General features: G+C 41.7%; 1 protein-coding gene across 4 annotated transcripts in view; it reads right to left on the bottom strand.

Moving 5' to 3' along the window:
* Positions 1-2,147, bottom strand: part of ZNF704 (zinc finger protein 704) — a 151,924-nt gene extending 149,777 nt beyond the window's left edge. For 3 of the 4 annotated variants that reach the window (XM_074944185.1, XM_074944186.1, XM_074944187.1), the window contains exon 1: positions 1,875-2,147. In XM_074944185.1, coding sequence (XP_074800286.1) covers positions 1,875-2,147 — 273 coding nt within the window. Of the gene's footprint in view, positions 1-1,644; positions 1,740-1,874 lie in introns of those variants that run through there. The other variant, XM_074944188.1, reaches the window with a different exon arrangement.
* Between the last annotated feature and the right edge of the window lie 20,080 nt (positions 2,148-22,227).

Here is a 22,227-nt window from a genome sequence, read left to right as displayed (position 1 = left end):
AAACGCTCAGACAAGTCTTGATCCCGAGCACACTGAACTCAATGGAGATAATCACATTGACTTTGAATCAGGCCTCCACACAGGGTCTAGGCCAGCGGTTTTCAAACTTTTTGAGCTGAGTTCCCCTCTTTGAGGTACAATTTTTGGGTGTGCCCTCCCTCAATACCTGTCCCTCTCGCCTTGGGTTTTCAGATTGGGAGAAGGTGTGTGCGACAGTCTCTGGGGATAGAGCGAGAACTGGGCATGGAGGCATTGACACTGACCCACAGGCTGTGTGGCCTGCTGAGGTAAGTCACGAGGTGGAGGTGGCACTCCCTCCCCGAGCCCCCCCACGCAGGACTGTCGTTGCCGCTCAACATTCCTCTGCGCACCCCACGAAAACCTCTTGTGTAGGCATTGAGTAAATCTTAATATTCAATTAATATGGAAATTAAACATTTTTTTTAAAATCACCCATTTAATGCAGCTTACCAGAGCTACCTGTAACCCTCATATCCTAGCTCTTCTTGGCAATTGTGTCTCATGTGACACATGGGCACTTATATGTCCAGCTTTACTCTTGAAAAATCTAAAGTGATGGTCAAAATTAAGTTACAAATCCCTCAACATCATCTGACAATAAATCTTGAGACATACATTTAAGAAGGGGAATATTTGTGGGGGTTTTTTGTATTCTAAACCACCTAAAATGTTAGAAGACATCACCACATCCATTTTAATTGTAAGACTCCCATGACTTTGATTGCTTTTCCCAAATCCCTGATAAAATGCTAATTCCTACTTCAGAAAAATGGCTGTACCCACTATTTCAGAAACCAACAATCCCCTGTAAAATTATACGGTTAACAAAAAAAACAAAAAACAACCCCGCTTTTTGTTGTTGTTTACCACGCTGAGCACTAGTAAAGTAAAGCTCACACTACTTTCAATACTTGTTGAGTACAGAATCAGATTTAAAAGGGGATCACAGCTGTTAATGTTATAAACAGCAAAACAGCTCCTCATTTGCTACACCCAGACTTACCCCTCCTGTTTCAGTGAGCTAAGGAACAGCAGTGAGCCAACAATATAGCTCCTTGTAGCTAAACAATGGATTATTTTACATGTTGAGATTCTCTAGTTTATATCTTTCTGACTGTGTATTATTGAAGTTTTCAATAGCATTTTTAAGCTAAAAGAGCACCTCTCACCCAGAGGAAGGGGCAGCAGACACAATGCCCCTCTCTGAGCCCAAGCCTGGAGAACAGGGTGGCATCCACAACACATACACCCACACCAGAGAATGGAGCAGCACCCACCACATTCCCCCGCCCCCCCATGCCTCACCCTGGAGAAAGAGACAGGTTAGGGCACTGAGGGGGTGGTGCACCCAGCCCTGAAGTGCACCCATAACCCTCACCCCCAAGGCTCCCCTCCTCCAGCCTGAGAAGGGCAGCACCTCTGCCCCTCCCCTATCACCCATGCCCAACCCCAGAGAAGAGGATGGCACTCACAGCACGCTCCCCATCTTCACCCCCCTCCCCCCGAGGTGTGGTGGGGTCACGGGTGCTGCCCCCAACACCCCAGTTCTCCCAAACCACGACCTGCTCCGTCACCCCACCACGGGCAGGGGGCAGCACCCGGGGGGCAGCACCCATGACGCACCCCTCCAGGCCGCATCCCAGAGAGGGGGGCAGCCCGCCCCCGCGCGCAGCTTCTCGCTCCGGACTAGGGAGCGGCCGCCCCGCCCCGCCGGCAGCGACACCCCGGAGCGGGACACCTCGCCAACGCCTCCCACGGGACCAGGGGCAGAGGGAGGCCAGGGCAGGGCACTCAAGACCCTCCCTAACTGGGAGGGGGCCGGCGGGACTCCAGCCCCCCGGCCCGGGACGCACCTTCAGGCTTCCCTTGGCGGGGATGGGCAGCGGGGCGGGCGGGCTCCCCAAGCCGCCTTCCTCTTCATCCTCCTCCTCCTCCTCCACCTCCACCACCACGTCCTCGTCCTCCTCCTCCTCCAGCGCCGCGGCAGAGCCCTCTCGGCGGGGCGGCCTCCAGCAGCCGCTCTCGGGCTTGGGGACCCGGCCCCCGTCCGGGGCGGGCGCTGCCAGCGGCACGCTTCGCCGCCGGCTGCCCAGGCTGGATCGCTTGGCCAAGCGCCGCGCCTGCATGGTACGGAGCCCGGGGCGCGCCTCAGCTCAGGGCGGCGGCCCCGCGCCGGCCACTCATAGACACCCGGCGGCGCTCACAGCGGGACACAGCGGCTGGAGGGGGCAGCGGGGCGGCGCAATGGGCGCGCTGCAGCCATGGGACAGGCGGGTGCAATCGGCTCGGGGGGGGCACTGACTCCCCAGTCCCGCGGCTTCCCCACCTCGGCGCGGGCCTGCCCTGCCCGTCCCCTCTGCTCTGCCCCAGCTGTCGGCAGCGGTGCGTTCCTGCTTTACTCGCCTCTCCTTGCAGGCAGCCCGCTCGTCCCCTGCCCCAAAACCCGGACTGGATTCCTCCCGCTCACCGTGAGCTCAGCCGGGCGCTTCGCAGGAGAGCAATGGCCATGCTCCAGCGCTGTCACCACCACGCCTCTCCCGGGGCGGGAGGAAAGGCTCGCTGCTGCGGCTTGAGAAAGGGAGCCAGGGCGAGACGATTAGCGGTGCTTAACATTTGCCACATGACTGGCCCCGTGATGACACTTGAGGGATGCGGTCATTTAAATAAGCTCTGATAAACACTTAGGACTAGTAGATTTCCACCATTAATCAAAACCAAACAGTCATTTTGAAAACAATCATTATCCGGCAGTTACACCTTCTCAGCCTAACCTCATTGCGAGGGGCATCATTCATCTGAGTCCCAAAGTGTCCCATATGTTATTTACAAGAGAAATAAGGAATTCCGAATCAGTTAACTATTATACAGCAACGTGTGTCTCCATGTATACAGGATCACAGGAGTTAGAGATGGTGCTCCAATAAATTTGTTTGTTTCAAATCCACCCCCCGTGCATAGAATATTGTCCTAGTAGACGATACAGCCTATGTTACACAGATATAGCACTTTCGTTGATAAACCACAATCTTTCCAGAGCAGGATACTTTGTTATTTTTAAAAGGACTCCCTGAATCAGAGCTACCAACAGTTTGAGAGGATAGCCCTTGGCTTTGCACACTTGTTCTAAACAATTGGAGTCCTAACCAGTGTTACAGGACTATGGCAGCTATTAGCATCCTCACCTCTGCTGTCGTTCCCCCGCCCCCCCCCTTCATTTTTAAATGTATTAACGTGCTGTGCTGTTAATACAAGTAACTTTCTTTTCTCTCTCTACCTCCTGCTTCTGGGTAGGTGGGGATTTTACATCTTTCTCTAAAGCATTCTTGTACTTGTGACAGGATCTGTGAATAGACTGACCATTGCCAATTCTCCTATACCTAGTTCTTATTCAATATATTTTCCAAAAAGTCTTGAAGTAAGTACTGCAAGCACTTGAAAGACTCATTTTGCTGTAGCTTCACACTCTTTTACCAAGTATAATGCAATGCTGTTTTATTGCTTTACCACATGCTTAACAAAACACAGTAATAAGACTGTGATACTGCCAGATACTCTGGCAAAAATTTGCTCAGTTGGGGATTGACAAATTTGACAATAGTCATCATTGATTAGATGTGCAGTTCTCTCATACCTTCTGATATACACATGATTATCTAGCTTCTTACCTCTGTTGCATTTAGTGGCTCAATCCTGATTTTGCAAAAGAGACAAAAAATAAATCCCTCCTCTTTTCACTTCTAACCACATAAATTGGAAGGCAAAATGGACAGCGTAAATGAAGTCCAAAGACAGGTTTAAGTTTTGCTTTAAATGTGGGTTCCATCATGCCTAAGGCCTAAAAGCCTTGAAAGGTTAAAGACAGAGTGAATCCATATATACAGTACATTCATGTATTTGAATTAGGGCTATCAATTAATCACAGTTCACTCAAGCAATTAACTCAAAACAAATTAGCTCGACTTAAATTAATCACACACTGTTAAACAATAATAGAATAGCAATTTAAATGTATTATAAATATTTTTGGATGTTTTCCTACAGTGCTCATGAAATGGTGGGTCAAAACATGAAGGGGCACACAAATGTTTAGCATAGCTGGCAATGTAAATACTTTACAATGCTACAACAGTGCCATGCAAACACCTGTTCTCACTTTCAGGTGACATTCTAAATAAGAAGCAGGCAACATTATCTCCTCTAAATGTAAACAAACTTGTTTGCCTTAGTGATTGGCTGAATGGGACTTGTAGGCTCTAAAATTTTACATTGTTTTATTTTTGAATGTAGCTATGTAAAAAAATAAATCTGCATTTGTAAATTGCACTTTCATGATAAAGAGATTGCACTATGGTAATTGCATGAGGTGAATTGAAAAATACTATTTCTTTTATTTTTTTTACAGTGCAAATATTTGTGATAAAAATAATATAAAGTGATCAGTGTACACTTTGTATTCTGTGTTGTAATTGAAATGAATATATTTGAAAATGTAGAAAACATCTAAAATGTTTAAATAAATGATATTCTATTATTGTTTAACAGTGTGATTAAAACTGCAATGAATCACAATTATTTATTTAATCTCATGTTTAATCATGATTAATTTTTTAATTGTTTGACAGCCCTGATTTAAATATCACAAATCTAATTTCTGATCTTCCATAATACCTTAAATCCACAGTATGGCTGTCTGTCGTATCCAACAATGATGTCACAACATCTTTTGTGGCTCCATAGTCTAATCTGTGAGGAGCAAGGTTGCAAACAGATGCCACATAGGAATGTGTAGGCTCCTGCTGAAGGCTCGGCATTAAGTTTGACCCTTTTTTCCAATCAGTTTTACATGTCTGTCTCTCTCAAAGTGTTGTTCTCCATTCAGGTCTGTCCTTAGTTATGTCTTCAAAGTTATCAATATTTATGTTCCATGCGGTGAGATTTTGCTTACTGGTGTCTTTGAAGCATTTACACTGATCACCATTCCTGTATTTTCTAAGTTTCTGCTAGACATAGAGAATACTTTCAGGAGTCTGTCATAATATGATCTGTCCATCTAAGCTGAGCTTTGATAGTCATCGCCTCAATGTTGGTTGTTTTTGCTCTTTCAAGGATGTTAATGTTTGACTCTTTGTCTTGTCAGTGGACCCTCAGAAGAGAGCAAAGACAGCCCATGTGAAAATTTTCAGGTTGCTTGATGTGGCTGCAGTAAACTGTTCATATTTCGTATCCCATATAAAAGGGATGCTATCACTGCTGCATTATATATCACCAGTTTTGTTGAGAGTTTGATGTTATGTGGGTTGAGTGTCCTAAAGCCTGACTTGCCTTTTGAATTCTGTTTGAAATTTTTTGATCTGTAGAACCATCACTTGAGTTGACACTGCCAAAGTATGCAAACTGATTGTCATTCTTTAATTTTGGACCATCAATGATTATATTTGGCTCAGGGAGCTGATTGGAAGAGGACTTCAGTTTTTTCCAGGTTGACAGTGAGTCCAAACTGTTTAGTTGCTTCTGAGAACCTGTCAAGGATAAGCTGTAGGTAATTTTCACTATTATAGCCTTTTTTATTTAAATTGAATGTAGTAATTTTGTATTCAGCTACCATGGGTTTAGCTCCTACTGCTACAGTTTCAAGCACAACTGAATGAAAATTACGTCTGGTGTTTTTCTCAAATTTGGAGACTCTAGGAGCACTCAAAGTCGAAGGATAGTGACCACAGACATAATCACAAGTACAAAGTTTTATCTGCACTACAAGTTTTTTTAAATCAATAAGGTTACAGTTACCCATGCATATAGAAATCCTACACAATAACTAAGACTGTAATCAAACTCACATCCTGAAAAATATTCGAGGATCCAATGGACCTCTCAATAGATAATCATCAATAGAGGGATGGTTCCTGCTGGGGTTTTCTGTGAGGTCAATTCTTGGGCTCATCCCTTGAGTCTTCCCACTTTTACCCAACTAGGGAATCTCTTATCTTGTTGTTCTGAGCATACATAACACCTTATGCATATGCATGAGGGTTTCAACCTTCTTTTCCTTATCTGTGCTTGTATATTCCATGGATATTGGGGTGCCCCAGTTTTCCAAGGTTGTTCTTAGTTCCTCTTATGCTCATTAGCACCTACATACAACATGTACCCTGTGGTCAGGACAGGACATTCCATGATGTTACAATCAGGTGTCTCGTGATCTCGACATTACCTTACCATTTATTGCAATCTAGTTTTTTATAATGTTACCTTTTGGCACATCTTTTGCAGTAATCTTGTGACTTTAATGGCATAGGGTTATTCATCATTCACCCACTCATGTCAAGCATTGTTAAGCCTATGACCTAGTAACAAATCTATTTCGCACACATTGATTATATATGAAATAGCATATGATGACCATAACATCACATACTACAATGATAAATGGATGATAAAATGAACTAATTGGCTACACTATGACTAGGTAGAGCAGAGTCATCTGCAAAAAAGGCTTCACATATGAGGAAGTCCACAGTAGTTTAAATTATAAACACTTTATGAGGGATAGTGGGCCACATTTTGATCTCATTTGCACCGGTATAAGTGGAATAATTCCACTGAATTCAAATTCACTGAGTCAATTTACTGGAATTATTCAAGGTTTACAGTGATGAATCTGATATCAGATTCTACCCCTATGTGTTTTAGTTATAATTATACACTAGAAGGGAAATGGGAAAATAGATGGTAGGCAAATTGAATTCATCATGATCACAAGTGTAAGGTTATGCAGCCACACATCTAGAATGTGAAGGACTAAATAAAGACGCAATTATCTGGCCCAGGAAAGCAAACATATTCAAATACTTCCATAGAGTTACATTCTACACTAATTTATGCTGGGGTAAAGCTAGAATAAACTGTTTTCGTCAATGTAATTTCAGAATACAGGTCTGTATATTTAGACCTTCATTCAGACTGTTTCCCTCAGAATTATTGTAGAATTCAGTGGGCTTGATAATTATTGTCTGTGCATTGGATTTAGACCAGTGAAACAGAGCAGAAACTGGTCTGAGATTTGTAGCACTTCCTAGCTGAGCCAGATTGGGATGATAGCAAGAATAGTTTCTCTCGCAGAATTTCATGTACACCTGGAGTACAGAAATAACTATTTGTTCCATTTCTCCCCTGCCCATTTCTTCTCCAGCAGCATCTGGAACAGAGTTTAACACAGATTTTCCAAGAGGTTAATTAAAAAACAAAAGCGATGTCCTAAGATTTAGAAGAACAGTTAAGGGATCATAAACGCAGTTTCCACAGCACTTCGAAATCTTCATTTTTCTAGGTCCACTAAGTGTTAGGAGTCAAATGTGTAACAGAATCCACTGTCTCCCAATCAACTCTCTTTCCTTACCTCAGAGTCAGCCTTAGCACTTGGGGGGAATACATGGTTTTTTGTTTTTTTTTTGCCATGCTGTTACCCACAAAAATGTAGGACACCCCGCTTATACCCTACTGAGGGCTCAAGGCATGACCCAGCCAATTTAGGCACCCCCCACCTTTTCCCTTCCAAGGGTTGGGGATGTAAGGCACCTATCCTTATCCATGGGGCTCAGGAAGAAACCTGATCAATTTAAATACCTGCCCTTTCCCACGGGGCTCAGGGCTCTATGGGTCCGTGGAACCTTTTCCCAGTGAAAGAGCCTTACACAGCTGTGCTCTAAACATCTATTTATTAGCAGCACAAACAGAATACATATATGAAGCAAATCTCTTATGCTCACCACTCCCAATATACAGACAAACTTCACCTGGAGCACACTGGGCTTCTGATACAAAGCCTGATGTTTCAGGCTCTCTTTCTACTACAATGGTCAGTCGGGATCCTCTCATCTGAGGATGCCGGTGCTGCCTCTGCACACCACAGTCGTGCAGAGGGATCAGAGTTCTAGCAGCTTAATGTTAAATTGAAGTCTGGAGATGGTTCCCAAAAAGCACTGGTTTTTAGTTACATTATATAGGTAAAACTAGTTACCTCCTTTAACTTCTCTAAACCTATGATATTATTCAAAACCCCTAGGTAACAAAATTTAACCAATCACGCACTGGCACCTATGTTTTCTCCTCCCTGCTCAATTCTTTTTACATTTCGGAGTGGTAGCTGCGTTAGTCTGTATCAGCAAAAACAACGAGGAGTCCTTGTGGCACCTTAGAGACTAACACATTTATTTGGGCATAAGCTTTCGTGGGCTATGCCCAAATAAATTTAGTCTCTAAGGTACCACAAGAACTCCTTGTTCTTTTTACATTGTATGTCTCATGCCCAAATTGTAATTTATTTATGACTTTCTTTGTTTGTGCAGAGAGTCAGCATAAATTTGCTGGTTAGAGCTTATTTTATCTATTTTACCAATTCTTGGGGTCTTTCTGTTTCCTCCCTAAATTTCCAAGCACCTGCTTTATAAAATAAATCTATTGGAATATAAATATTGTACTTACATTTTAGTCATTACAAGTCATTGCCTATATGAAATTTTAGTTTAGTTTGTACTGACTTGACTAGGGCTTTTTATATAGCCTTTTGTAAAACCTCAGCAAATATCTAGATGATTTGATGTACCCCAAAGACATCTGCATACCCCTGATTGAGAACCACTGGCACAAGATACTTCCCAGTCTATCTATACCTGTCTTCACTTGCCATGGAATGACTGAATTTTGATTTTCGTTCTTTAGTCTCAGATCCATCTTTTTCTCCTTTCCATTAATGTTGGCCTTTTATCACCAGAGACAAGACCCGCACCCCTCGCAACTCATGTTGTACTTCAATTCTTCTCTGCTTTTTTTAAAACCTAGCAGCAATGAAAAGTAAATCACAACCGCCTAGATATATGTAATGTGAACATCACATTGTGTTAAAAACAAACACTTTTTCTTGTCTCCACTAGAAACCCCTATTTTAATCTCAGAGTCGCTTCATTCTAATGCCTTTTTCTAATCCATAAACTAGACAATCACCACATCTTGTAAATGTGTATGGAAGTATATTGAAGGGAACATTCCTTTAGAGAGGGGTGACCTAAGAACTCCTTTATGATCCTAATTTCTCTGTTTCTAATACTTAATTATAGTGTGTAACAAATGTAGTTGAATTTGCTTGAGCTGTACCTTTAAAAGCAGCACATGCATTTATTATGTGTGTAGTCTGCTACTTCTCTTGTACTCCCAGGCATTGGGGCTGCTGCCAACTTCTTTAATTGGGGATCTGCCTTCTCCCCACCCTCTTTGTGAACTTCTGATTCTTTTTGCTTTGCAATGATCACTGAACAGCTGGGAGGACAGTCAGGCACCTTCAAGAAGAAGGGAATGATTGACAACATTAGTCTGTACATTGTCTACCAGATGCTGTGCAAAAGAAGAGAGGTGGCAACCTTCCCACCCTCTCTTTAGTAACCCAAATCGTCGCTTCTGTGACATTCATGTGCCCACTCATCTAGAGAATGGGGAGCACAAGATTGCTTCTGAATCTGGCTATTGTGTGGAGCAATTCCACCATGCAATCAAGGCTATATTTACGTTAAGAAGGTTCTAATAGTAATCATGTGTTGGAATGAAGTCAATAGTAACAGTTTTAATCAGCAGTCAAACATTTCTCTTTCTGATCACTGGTACAAGATCAGTACTTAGAAAAGCTTACTAGTCCTGAAAGTACTTTTGCTGGTCCAACAAAATGTTTCAGCCTTGGCCGATCATAATAGAACAGACCATGAAGAAAGGGTGTCATCTAGGTTAAAAACTGTCTCCCCCCACCATCAACTATATAAATCTTCAATAATTTCACAAAAATTAAAGCTAATATGTGTGCTTCTTGCATGGTTTCCTCTCCTAGAAAAGCCTGAGAAGTCATCCACGTCTCATGCTAGTGCTGACATCATTGGCTCTTCCTGTTTCCATGTTTAAACATAAACCACAATGAGAGAGACAAGAGGAGAAATTAGAAAATTTGTAAAACCAGTGCTTTCTCCACTTCACTTACTTAGGCCAATGAGAAATAGACACTGCATAAGACATTAATGGCAGCATTGGACTAAAACAGCCTCTCAGACTACTTTGATAGGGTACCAAAAGTGGGAAGTACACAGTTATTGGCCTCGGTTCTGCAAACACTTAAACACATGCTTAACTTAAAGCATGAGAGTAGGCCAACTGACATCAGTCCAACATCAGTAGGATTATTTGCGTGAGGTACATTAAGCATATGCTGAAACATTTGTAGGATTGGGGTCATTAACTTCTCTTTACTGGTGACATGTGAAATGGAAACAATTCAGCTTGAGTCCCAGAATCTAGGCTGAATTTTCAGGGCTAGCAGTTAAAAAGAGCAACCAACACTTCTTCCTTGCAAGATGAGCAGATTTGATCAGGAATTTAGGAAGACACAATAACTAGAGAACCTCACAATGCCATATTTACCAACTCACTTTTTAGGGTAAACCTGCACTGTAACGTTTGTGATACTACTGACCGTTTTTACACAGTTGTCAATCAACAACTGAGAAAATACTGAAATAATGAATTCAATAAACTAGGTGACATACACACTTTTAAAACAATATAACTTTGATTGTTATTATTTATGTTGTCATCTTGCCTTCCCCGTGCCCTGACTTCAGTTTTGGTGTAGTTTTAGCAGTCGTGATTTACACAAACTCTTGGTATTATGGATGAATGTTATCTACCTTTGAAAACTGGGATCTGAACATTTCAGATTACGTGCCACATTGATTTTACTTCTAACAGTTCTTGAGGTAGTGGCTATTAAAATTGTGTCAGAACTGAAGGAAAAATTAATCAGGTAGCCTGATAACTCGTATGCCACCACTGCCAGAGACGGATGGAAAGCTGAATCCACAGTTTGAATTCTTCTCAGTTCCTGGTGATGTATGAGATGAGCCCTAAGTTAGTCTCTGGTTCCACAGAATAACACCACCACTTCATCTAACAAATCTGACCCTTCACACCAGTATAATTTTACATCCTTGCTTTTAATAGCAATTTATCCTTTTCTGTAAGAAAATTAAGCTTTGGGAAAAAATTCTGGCTTCCTGATGAACAATCTGAAGTTCATGTATGTTCTTTTACTCATATTAGCAGTTTCCTCTACTGTAAAATGAGCATAATACTTAATTTGCCTACCTGGCAGGAGTGTTGTGAGGAATAATTTATGTTTGTAAAGCAATTAGAAGACAAAAGCTTTAGATAAATGCTACGTTATGATGCAGTTGACTATTTTCATACTGGTAATTTTAGAAATATGATCAACTTTACCTTAAAGGGCATAAAATGGAAAAGCTAAGGATGAGTGTGTCACATAAAAATAGTGAGCTTTACAGTAAGTAAATACTGTTCATTAGAACCGGTTGAAGTTTATCATTTGAAATGTTTTTGATGGAATTCCCCTCCCCCCCACAAAAAAAGTCTGCTTTCCTAATTTTTTGGCTTAAATTAAAAAAAACCCAAACATTTTTCAGTTGCCAAACACTCCAGTAAAAGTCTGAACATTTTGGAGGGAAACAAATCATTTGTTGACATTTTTTCACAGAAACTCTTCCTCTCCTCTCCCGATTTTCCCTGACCATTTCTACTGTTCATACATCATGACCTTTGGAGGGATCTGAACGTACCTTTCTTCCTCCCACAAAAATGAATGCGTGTAACCTTTTAGAATAGCTATCTTGCATGGAAATTATTTTGTGCATTTAAGAAAAACAACATTGTGTATGTTCTCCCCTACAAAGATGAGTGTGTGTGATCCTCCTATTTGAAATTCTACTGTTTTAGCAGCAACCTTGCATCACTTCAGCAGATGTCTCAGTTTGCCAGTGTCACAAATGCTCACAATGCATTCGATCCATGCTCCTGCTCAGGATCCTGTACAGATTTTTATTCTGACTATTCCATCTACCGGCAGAATGCTGTCTGTAAACATATGTGGTTCAGAGAAAGGGAGCTTGCCATTGGTAGATTCACTCCAGCAGGCCTCCACTACACTACACATCGGATCTGTCAGTTACTTTTACAGTGTGCACTAGATTTTGGCGCCACCGCTGGGAGTGAGGTTTTTGTTCCATAACAAAAACATGAGCTTGAAAAGCAAGGCTGTCGCACAGTCTATGAAGAGAGAAAGGAAGGAATACACCCTGAGAACGTTTCAGAGCTGTCATCGAGGCACCTTTCTCTGGCTCTCAGAGATTATATTCTAAACAATGTAACAAATTATATTTGCATCAGCCATAAAACTGTTTAGTCCATAAAGATGAACATTAGGCAGTGGGCTCTTATGAACTATTTGTAGCTTTAGGTGGAAGTGTACAGTATTTTGATCTGTTAAAATTAAGGTGATCAGATAGCAAGTGTGAAAAATCAGGACGGGGGTAGGGTGAGATATGGGGTCTATATAAGACAAAGCCCCAACTATTGGGACTGTCCCTATAAAATCGGGACATCTGGTCACATAGTTAAAACACTTTCCAGTAATTATGACTACCTGCATTTTTCTTATGACAATGGTCCTGTGGTCAAGACCCAAGACTGAGATGTCAAGATTGCTAGGTTCTGTTTCTGGCTATGGAGCAGACTTCCTGTGCAAGTGTGGTCAAGTCATTTAAGCTCTTCCTGCTTCCATTTCCCCACCTGTAAAATGCAGCATTGTCAGTTCTCACGATTTTATTTCGCATCTCACTAAATTTGTTGTTTTCTTAAATCCAGAGCTCTGGGAAACAAGTGATTTCATGAGACTCTCAGCTTTCGTTAAAAAAAACAAAAACAAACAAACAAAACTTTCTAGCCCTCATTGTTTGTGGAGAAAAGCTTTAAAATCTGACCCAAGCATACTCTAATGTCTAAAAGAAACCAGAAGGCAAAGAAAAAGAACCCCAAATCTGTTTTTAAAATGGCTCAAAAATCATTATTATTGAATCTCATGAGTTTGGGGTCCTGATTCATGATTTTTGAATGCTTGGGGTTGGCCGTAGGAAAATGGGACAGTGACCTATCTCATAGGGCTATTATTTATCTTAAGGCATTAATATTTATTAAACACATGGCATTTACTTAGTGTCTTACATACAATGATCTCAGAGGATAGTCAAGGCTGAAGCTAACTTTCCATTAAAAACTCAATTTCTAACTGTACCCTAACTTCTCCAAGAATATACTGATTCTCCCTCCCCTCTTCCCCCCAATATTTCACAAACTGAATCTCATTCTGGGGTAGAGGTTTTTTGGGAGGATTCGTGAAATTCCAAAGAAAAAATTTGAAGTCCTGATGTTTCAAACATTTTCTTGTAATTATTTTTAAATGAACTTTTTTGACTTATAAGAGTGTAGAATTATTAAAACATAAAGGGCTCTTTTAAAGTGTTTTCAGAGTAAACTTTTCAAATATAAACATTTATAAATATTAGTTGACTTTCTATTCCAGGCTTTGCTGCAGCAGCAGCTGGCCTGAGACAAAAAATAGACATATCATCAGCATGGGAAGGGGTAGGACAATGTGGGGCAAAATGAGGAAGGGCAAGGACTGAGGGGCACTTAGTGGGATGGAACAGAGCTGTGTTCTCTAGTCTCAAAGTCTTGTCTAGACTTGGATTTAAAGATGTGCTGTAAGAAGGCACTAGACAAGGCAGTGGATGCATTGACATGTGTTAGCTGGTCACATAAGAGCCTAGCTTTAAATACCCACTGCTTTGTCTACACTAGACTTTTAGAATGGGTCAGTCAGAGCACATGGGCTAACGCCTTGTTACAGCACATCTTGAAATCCAAGTCTAGACAAAGACAGAATGAAGGCACTCTGGGAAAGGCTGGAGCGGATTATGAAGGCAGGCAGTAGATAAGCAGCCTATGGAAGGGTGGAATTTGGGGTCAGGGACATAAAGGACAGATATGGAAAGGGGTGCAGGGGACTAGGGGCGAGGAGTAGTGGTAAGGGACAAAGGCATAGAACGGAGCATATAAGGGACTACAGGGGACCAGGGAATATGGGGTGGGGATTGGAGAGTTTGTGTGCAGTGACTGGGAGAGGCACAGATGGCAGTGTGCAGGGGACCAGGGTGGGACACAGCCTGGGAGGATGGTAGACTGGTACGTGGAAGGGGGCAGTGAAAGGGATTGAAGTGGGAGAACAGGAGGGTTTTATATACTTTTTGAACATTTTAATCTACAAATGAGAGTGTTTGAAATGTAGCATGGTGCTTCCCCTGAGCCTCAGCAGCCCCATCCCACCTCCATCTCTCCCTTGGTTTCTGCACTCCACTCCCACTTCCAGGTCTTAGTCTCCATCCATCCCTTCCTAGTCTCCTGGGAAATCTCCCCTACTTCCTCCACTCCCCCGACTCTGTTGTTTCTACCCATGCCAGCCTAGCTTACTGCAAACTCTTTATGCTCTCCAGTGGCCTGCACACCATTCCATCCTCTAAAAAGCTGTGCAAGAGATTTCTGTTTTATCTTCTTCTGCCCTGAATCCCCCTTCCATGTCTGACAGTACCCTATACACACACACACACACACTCCTTCTTCCCTGCCCTCACTCCATGCCCCTCATCCAAGCCCTTGGGGTTTTTGTACCCCTTCCTACGGGACAATTCATGGGGTAGGCCACTGCTCAATGCAAGTAAATATGGCAGAATCTGGCTCTTAGAAAATGGTACAAATAGTTTTACTTTCTTCTGTCTCTGTGGTCCCAGCTGTCCTAATTGTGTGCAGTTCAGAAAACTAAGTAGCCTGCAAACCCGTGTCTTATGGGACTTGGAACCTAGATTAATATTTTTCCATAGAAGCATCAAACTCCTCTTACAAATTGTAAGCTTACTTTCTTTTTAAGGTAGATTTAGTCAATCTTTTTTGTTCCATGAATTATTATTCCAAATATTTAAATATAATTTATTAATGTATCATAGTTTTGCCAAAAAGTAGATCATTAACAAAAACTATCTATCCCTATTAGTTATTTCCTACTAAGTTACAGAGAACGATATGTCATTTGCACATGCATTTTGAAAACTTACTCCACTATTGTATCCATTATTTTGCAAATTGCAGACATTGAGATGAAGGGTGTATAATTTACGAGCTTGCCTTTATTCCCTTTTGCAACATTGGTACTGCATTGGCATGTATCCACTTTTGCTGAAACTTCATTTGAATACAGCACATTCTTTATTATGATTAACAAAGAGCTGCTTTCTGGTCTGCTTTGAATCTAAGTCTGCTCAGGGAGATTAGTTGATTTTGAGCAATGCCAACTCACTAAATAGCTCTGCTTCGCTGGTCTCAAAGTTATTTGGGACAATGGATGCACAAGTCTTTTTTTTTGTGTATTCTCCCCTGCAAATCGATATTTCAGCAGTTTTGCCATCCTTTGCCATTTTATTTCCCATTTTGTTTAATAGTGTTCATTCAGAGCATCTCCTTCCCCCATGTTATTTTCCAAGATTTGTAAACAGAGTCAACTGTGCGTTGAACTCCAGCATTTAACCGTCTTAGTAGTTCTCTTTGGTTGGTTTGTTTGTATGCTATCGCCCTCTGCAGGATGGAAACAACTACAGTTGTATGCCCTTAGCCCTTTGTTGGCAGAGATTCTCCTTCAATTTAAGTGGAAGGGGCCAGACGTTTTGGAGCAGAGGGATTCCTTACGGTCACCACGTGCCTCATCTGGCTGGGTATTCAGAAGAGCAACAACTGTGAAGCCCGAGGTAGCAACAGATTTGTTTACTAGATTCTTTTGTTTTCATAAGTTTCAACATTAACTCCTTCTCTGATTACCCTTGAGCAGGTAACACGCAGATTGCATTTGTATGTTTAGGTGTATATTTGGCACAGGTATTTACAATCACTGTTAAAACTGAGTTCATTTCTCTTTAAATCATCTGTCTGAAGTCAGAAACTCATTTTCATGAAGCTGCTTTTGGATTTCTCCACCACATAAAAATTAGGCAGTTGTCCACTTCTGCTCATGGTGTAATTTATCCTAATTTACTCATCTAGGTTGACAGAAACCAGAGCTAGATGGGAACTTATTCCTTATAAAGTAATCATTAGAAAGGTGCATAAATTGTAATCCATAATGATTAGAGATCCATCATAAAGTACACACTCAATAGGTATATTGCTTTTGTGTATTCATAGCCATATCTGCAGATGGTAGTGACAAAAATATTCATATCTTTGTTATTTGTATTGCCAGAGCACCCAGAGGTGACCATCAAGAGTCAGGCCCCATTGTGCTAGGTGCTGTACAAACAGAAAACGACACAGTCCTTGCCTTGCAGGCTAGTTTAAGACAAGATGCAGCAAACAAATGTAACAAAAAATAGGAGGCAATAGGGAAGGAAGGACAAAGGCAACAGTAATACAGATATTTGCAGTGCTGTTGTAGCCATCTTGGTCCCAGGATATGAGAGAGATGAGGTGGGTGAAATCTCTTCTTGGATCAGCTTCTGTTGGTGAAAGAGGAAACCTTTCAAGTGCCACAAAGCTTTTCTTCAGGTCTTGGCTTTGAGGAGCTCAAAAGATAGTACCTCAGCTCATAAAGATATGCAGTTACACAGATTAGAGGATGTGCACACAGGTGCTGGCTTTCCAAAGTGTCGGGGGGGGGGGTGCTCGACCCCCAGCCCTGCCCCAGGCCACCCCCACTCCACCCCTCAAGGCCCTACCCCCACCCCTCCTCTTCCTGCTCAGTTATGCCCCCTCCCCCGAGCATGCTGCGTCCTTGTTCCTTCCTCCCTCCCAGCCTTCTGCATGCCGCGAAACAGCTGACTGCGGCCAGCAGGAGGCGCAGGGAGGGAGGGAGGGGGAAGCGCTGATCGGTGAGGCCCGATAGGGGGGCTGCCGGTGGGTGCTGAGCACTCACCATTTTTTCCCCATGGTTGCTCCAGCCCCAGAGCACCCATGGAGTCGGCGCCTATGTGTGCACAACTCCATGGTTCCACATCAGTTATATTTAAAATAAAATATCAGGAGATGGGATTGCTATTACACTGGTCCTCCGCCAAGCTATTATCAAGTGGCAATTTCCAGTAGGCACCCGAACAGAAATAGGGCTTGAGGAGAGATTTGAAGGAAGAGTTACCATTCCCCTTATGCTTTCCCTCATTCTTGACAAGGGGAAAGAGAGTAAATAGAAGGAAAAGGACAATAGAAGGAAAAAGGAGAGAGAGAGATGGAAGAGATTAGATGGGTAGGGTATAAATCCTAAACTGGGAATAAAGGATGACTATGCAGTCTTAAAGGTTCATGAATCCTTCACAGGTCATCACCCAGAGAGGTAATGTTAGCCTACATAGAACCCTACTGGATTTCATGCTGGATTTCCTGCTGGGAAGCAGCAGTAAAATACCAGTTCTCAGTGACACACCAGAACCATTCACAATTGTGGAGATATTGAAGCAATGATGAGCATTTCCTTTAAAAAAAAAAAAAAGGGAGAGAGAGAAATTCTAATGTAAGTGTCTAAGAAAATAGTCACTAAAGACCAGATCCTGCTTCTGTTGAAGTCAATGACAAAAACCTCCATTGATTTCAGCAGTGCTAGAGGCTTGATCTTGCCCTTAGAACTATACCTCAGATTTCCATTTTGGATATTCATGTGTCATAGTTTTGAGACTATGGATTTTTGGGGGAGGGAGCGGCTGAACTCTTGACTCCCCTCTGTTTCCAGAATGCTGGCACTCTTGGGATAAGAAACCTCCAACAGGTATGAAGGTGCAGTAAACATAGGACTTCAGCATGTAACCTGTGAATCTTATTAACATTCATATTCAGCTAAAGTAATAGTCATAGTAAATATCCATTTAAAAACAGACATTGCTGATAAGTATTGGAGATGTGGATTATTTTCTGGCTTCTTCCTACATATGTTATGGAGCAATCAAAACATTAGAAGCTTTTGAGAAGAAGCGTGTGTACAAATTAAAATAATATCAGATACTGTTGTTGTTCCTGGGACTATTTTTGTTCCAGACTGAATTGTTCATATAAGGGGTTTACCTTGGATTTACTGATTCATAAAATCCTTGGTTCCTACAAATTTCATTGATAACAAAATACTTATAATATTGAAGATTCTATAATAGTGAAACACTGCTTATTCCTCCCAAGATAGAACGCAGGTACAGGAGATAAAATGACATGGCAGCTCTAGAAATATCAGCTTAAAGAATTCCATATGCACTTGGAGACCAATCACTAGTGCACAGTATTTGCTACTATCGTTTGTCTTTGGGCACTCAGATATTATGGTGAAGAGCACAGTAGAAATACCTCTAAATAGCTTCATCTGCATGTAGAATTCTTCTTCACCTCCACTAATGGAGAGTTGTGCAACATGCCCTAGGATTGTTAACTAGAAACCACCTTCCTGTGAAGTGGTGGGGATAGAGATTCAGGTGTATGTCAGATACATCAGTTTATATTTTGTTAAATGTTGGGGAATGAAAGTAAAAATGGATCAGGATATGATGAGAAGATTTGATTTGCGGTGGCATGATGAAGGCAGCATGATAAATAGCACTGCCCAGTAATGTTGTCTAGCATAGGGATAGCTGGTTCCCTGAGTTTCACTTAGATCCATGTGTGGAGAACTTCTCCACACATGAACTTCCCTTCCTCCAGTCAGAACAGGGTACTACCCACCGCACCCCTCCAGGATCCTGTAGATGGCTGTCCATATGGGTAGAGGCATCTGTCTGTGTGGTCCTGTTGCAGGACCTGAGTCTTATTTTACTAACCCATTTCAGTGGAAATAACTATTTTAATGAAGACACAGAAACTGGAGATAAACTAGTACATGAAGTTAAAATGCTAGAGCAAAGTACAGGGATTTAGTCAGGAAACTCCCATTAGTTCTAATGAGAATTGCACAGCTGAATCTAAACACACAACTTTATGGGCTTGTCCCATTGTTCTCAGCATATTTTCAGAAGCTTACTTACATAATAAAGCACTAGGGGGACGTGGCTAATTTAAACCTTTTCTGTAGGGCTGTCAAGCTAGACAAATTGGAGGATTGGGCCAAAAGAAATCTGATGAGGTTTAACAAGGACAAGTGCAGAGTCCTGCACTTAGGAAGGAAGAATCCCATGCACTGCTACAGGCTGGGGACCGACTGGCTAAGCAGCAGTTCTGCAGAAAAGGACCTGGGGATTACAGTGGACGAGAAGCTGGATATGAGTCAGCAGTCAGAAGGCTAATGGCATATTGGGCTGTATTAGTAGGAGCATTGCCAGCAGATCGAGGGAAGTGATTATTCCCCTCTGCTTGGCACTGGTGAGGCCACACCTGGAGTACTGCGTCCAGTTTTGGTCCCCCCACTACAGAAGGGATGTGGACAAATTAGAGAGAGTCCAGCGGAGGGCAATGGAAATGATTAGGGGGCTGGGGCACATGACTTACGAGGAGAGGCTGGGGGAACTGGGGTTATTTAGTCTGCAGAAGAGAAGAGAAATTAATCACGATTAATTGCACTGTTAAACAATAATAGAATAACATTTTAAAAATATTTTTGGATGTTTTCTACATTTTCAAATATATTGATTTCAATTATAACAGAATAAAAAGTGTATAGTGCTCACTTTATATTTATTTTTTATTACAAATACTTGCACTGTAAAAAACAATAGTATTTTTCAATTCACCTAATAAGTACTGTAGTGCAATCTCTCGATCATGAAAGTTGAACTTACAAATGTAGAATTATGTACAAAAAACACTGCATTCAAAAATAAAACAATGTAAAATTTTAGAGCCTGCAAGTCCACTCAGTCCTGCTTCTCATTCAGCCAGTTGCAAAGACAAACAAGTTTGTTTACATTTGCAGGAGATAATGCTGCCCGCTTCTTGTTCACAATGTTACCTGCAAGTCAGAACAGGTGTTCGCATGGCACTGTTGCAAGATATTTATGTGCCAGATGCACTAAAGATTCATATGTCCCCTTCATGCTTCAGCCACCATTCCAAAGGACGTGCGCCCATGTGGATGTCAGGATCTGCTCCATAACAATCCAAAGCAGTGCAGACCAATGCATGTTCATTTTCATTATCTGAGTCAGATGCCACCAGCAAAAGCTGATTTGCTGTTTTGGTGGTTCCGGTTCTATAGTTTCCGCATCGGAATGGTGCTCTTTTAAGACTTGTGAAAGCACGCGCCATACCTCATCCCTCTCAGATTGGAGGGCACTTCAGATTCTTAAACCGCGGGTGGAGTATGGTAGCTATCTTTAGAAATCTCACATTTGTACCTTCTTTGTGTTTGGTCAAATCTGCAGCGAAAGTGTTCTTAAAGTGAACAACGTGCTGAGTCATCATCTGAGAATACTATAACATTAAATATAAGGCAGAATATGGGTAAAATAGAGCCAGAGACATACAACTCTCCCCCAAGGAGTTCAGTTACAAATTTAATTAATGTATTCTTCTTTTTTTAACGAGTGTCATCAGCATGGAACCATGTACTTTGGAATGGCGGCCAAAGCATGAAGGGGCATACAAATGTTTAGCATATCTGGCATGTAAATACCTTGCAATGCTGGCTACAAAAGTCCCATGTGAATGCCTGTTCTCACTTTCTGGTGACATTGTAAATAAGAAGTGAGCAGCATGATATCCTGTAAACGTAAACAAACTTGTTTCTCTAAGCCATTGGCTGAGCGAGAAGTAGGACTGAGTGGACTTGTAGGCGCTAAAGTTTTATATTGTTCTGTTTTTGAGTGCAGTTATGTAACACAAAAAAATCTACATTTGTAAGTTGCACTTTCACGATAGAGATTGCACTACAGTACTTGTATAAGGTGAATTGAAAAATACTGCTTCTTTTATCATTTTTACAATGCAAATATTTGTAATAAAAGTAATATAAAGTGAGCAGTGTACACTTTGTACTGTATTGTGTTGTAATTGAAAACAATATATTTGAAAATGTACAAGAACATCCAAAAATATTTAATGAATTTCAGTTGATATTCTATTGTTTAACAGTGTGATTAATTTTTTTGAGTTAATCGTGAGAGTTAATTGCGATTAATCTACAGCCCTACTTTTCTGGTTTGTCTTTTTAAAGAGAGGGATGACTAGGCATGCTATTTTATCTTGCGAAAAGACTAGTTATAAACCCTTTAAAAATGAGGCTAGAATTACAAAAAAAAAAAACAAATGAAGCCCTGACCATTGTGCTGCTGCCAGTTACGACAATAATACCAGACTTCTATTTCAGCTGCCCTAGGAAGCTAGAAAAGTCCATTTATCAGGAAAGCAAAGTTTAGCTCCTGAAGTTGGACACAGACAGTAAATCCTTCTCTCCTCCATCCCCAAGAGAAGCTCAAAAAGCAGAAGAATTCAGAGACTTTAGTGCAATTCAAGATCCATCAAACATAGATGTTAATTCCCCTTTTCCTACCTAGCGCAAGTGAAGCTGAAATATTATATTGATTTCCATGCTACTTTCTCATCAGTGAAGCTATTGTTAATTCATGGCTTTGCTGAGCTGTTACACTTTGCTGGCACTCAGGCTGGAAGCGTATCCTTTACCGATGACATTTTAGCAGGTTTCCTCTAAGTAAGCCTTTCAAAACAAACAAACAGACTCATAGTTAGAGTCCTAATTTGCTCTCCAAAGCACAGAACTCAGACCTCTTTCTCACAAACATATTTCCTGTAGATTGTCAGCTGGCAGAAGTTTGGCAGGCACACAAAGGATTACAACTGGCAGGTTTCTTTTTCTTAAGATGTTCTTCCATTCATGGCTGACCCACCATTGCACCTCATGTAACATCCAAATCCAGTAGCTGTGTATGCTGTGAGCTACTAGATTATGCACCAATATCTGCATTGCAAAAGCAAAGAAAAGGGAGATTAGAAAATTTTGCAAGAAGACCAGAGTGGGCCAGCTAAGACAAATAAAGCAGCAGGTCTAACTTATTCCCTGAGCACTACTATGTATTGCAGCCCAGCAAATTCCTATGGAAACTTACAAACGCCCATAGCCTGCTGAAATGACTTACCTTGAAGTTAATGAGGGCCTGTGCCTTGGTTTCCTCCTCCTCTCCCCTTGCCTGCCCCCAATCCATTCCTTGCTTCTTTGTGGCTGCTTGCTCAGCTCCTCTTCCGAGCCTTCCCTGCCCACCCAAACTCTGTTTTCTGTGGTGGATGCTGCTGCTCCTTTCGACC

Source organism: Natator depressus, chromosome 2, assembly GCF_965152275.1.
Source record: "Natator depressus isolate rNatDep1 chromosome 2, rNatDep2.hap1, whole genome shotgun sequence".
NCBI lineage: Eukaryota > Metazoa > Chordata > Testudines > Cheloniidae > Natator > Natator depressus.
The sequence above is the reverse complement of the archived record's forward strand: the minus strand, read 5'-3'. Positions and strand labels throughout refer to the sequence as shown.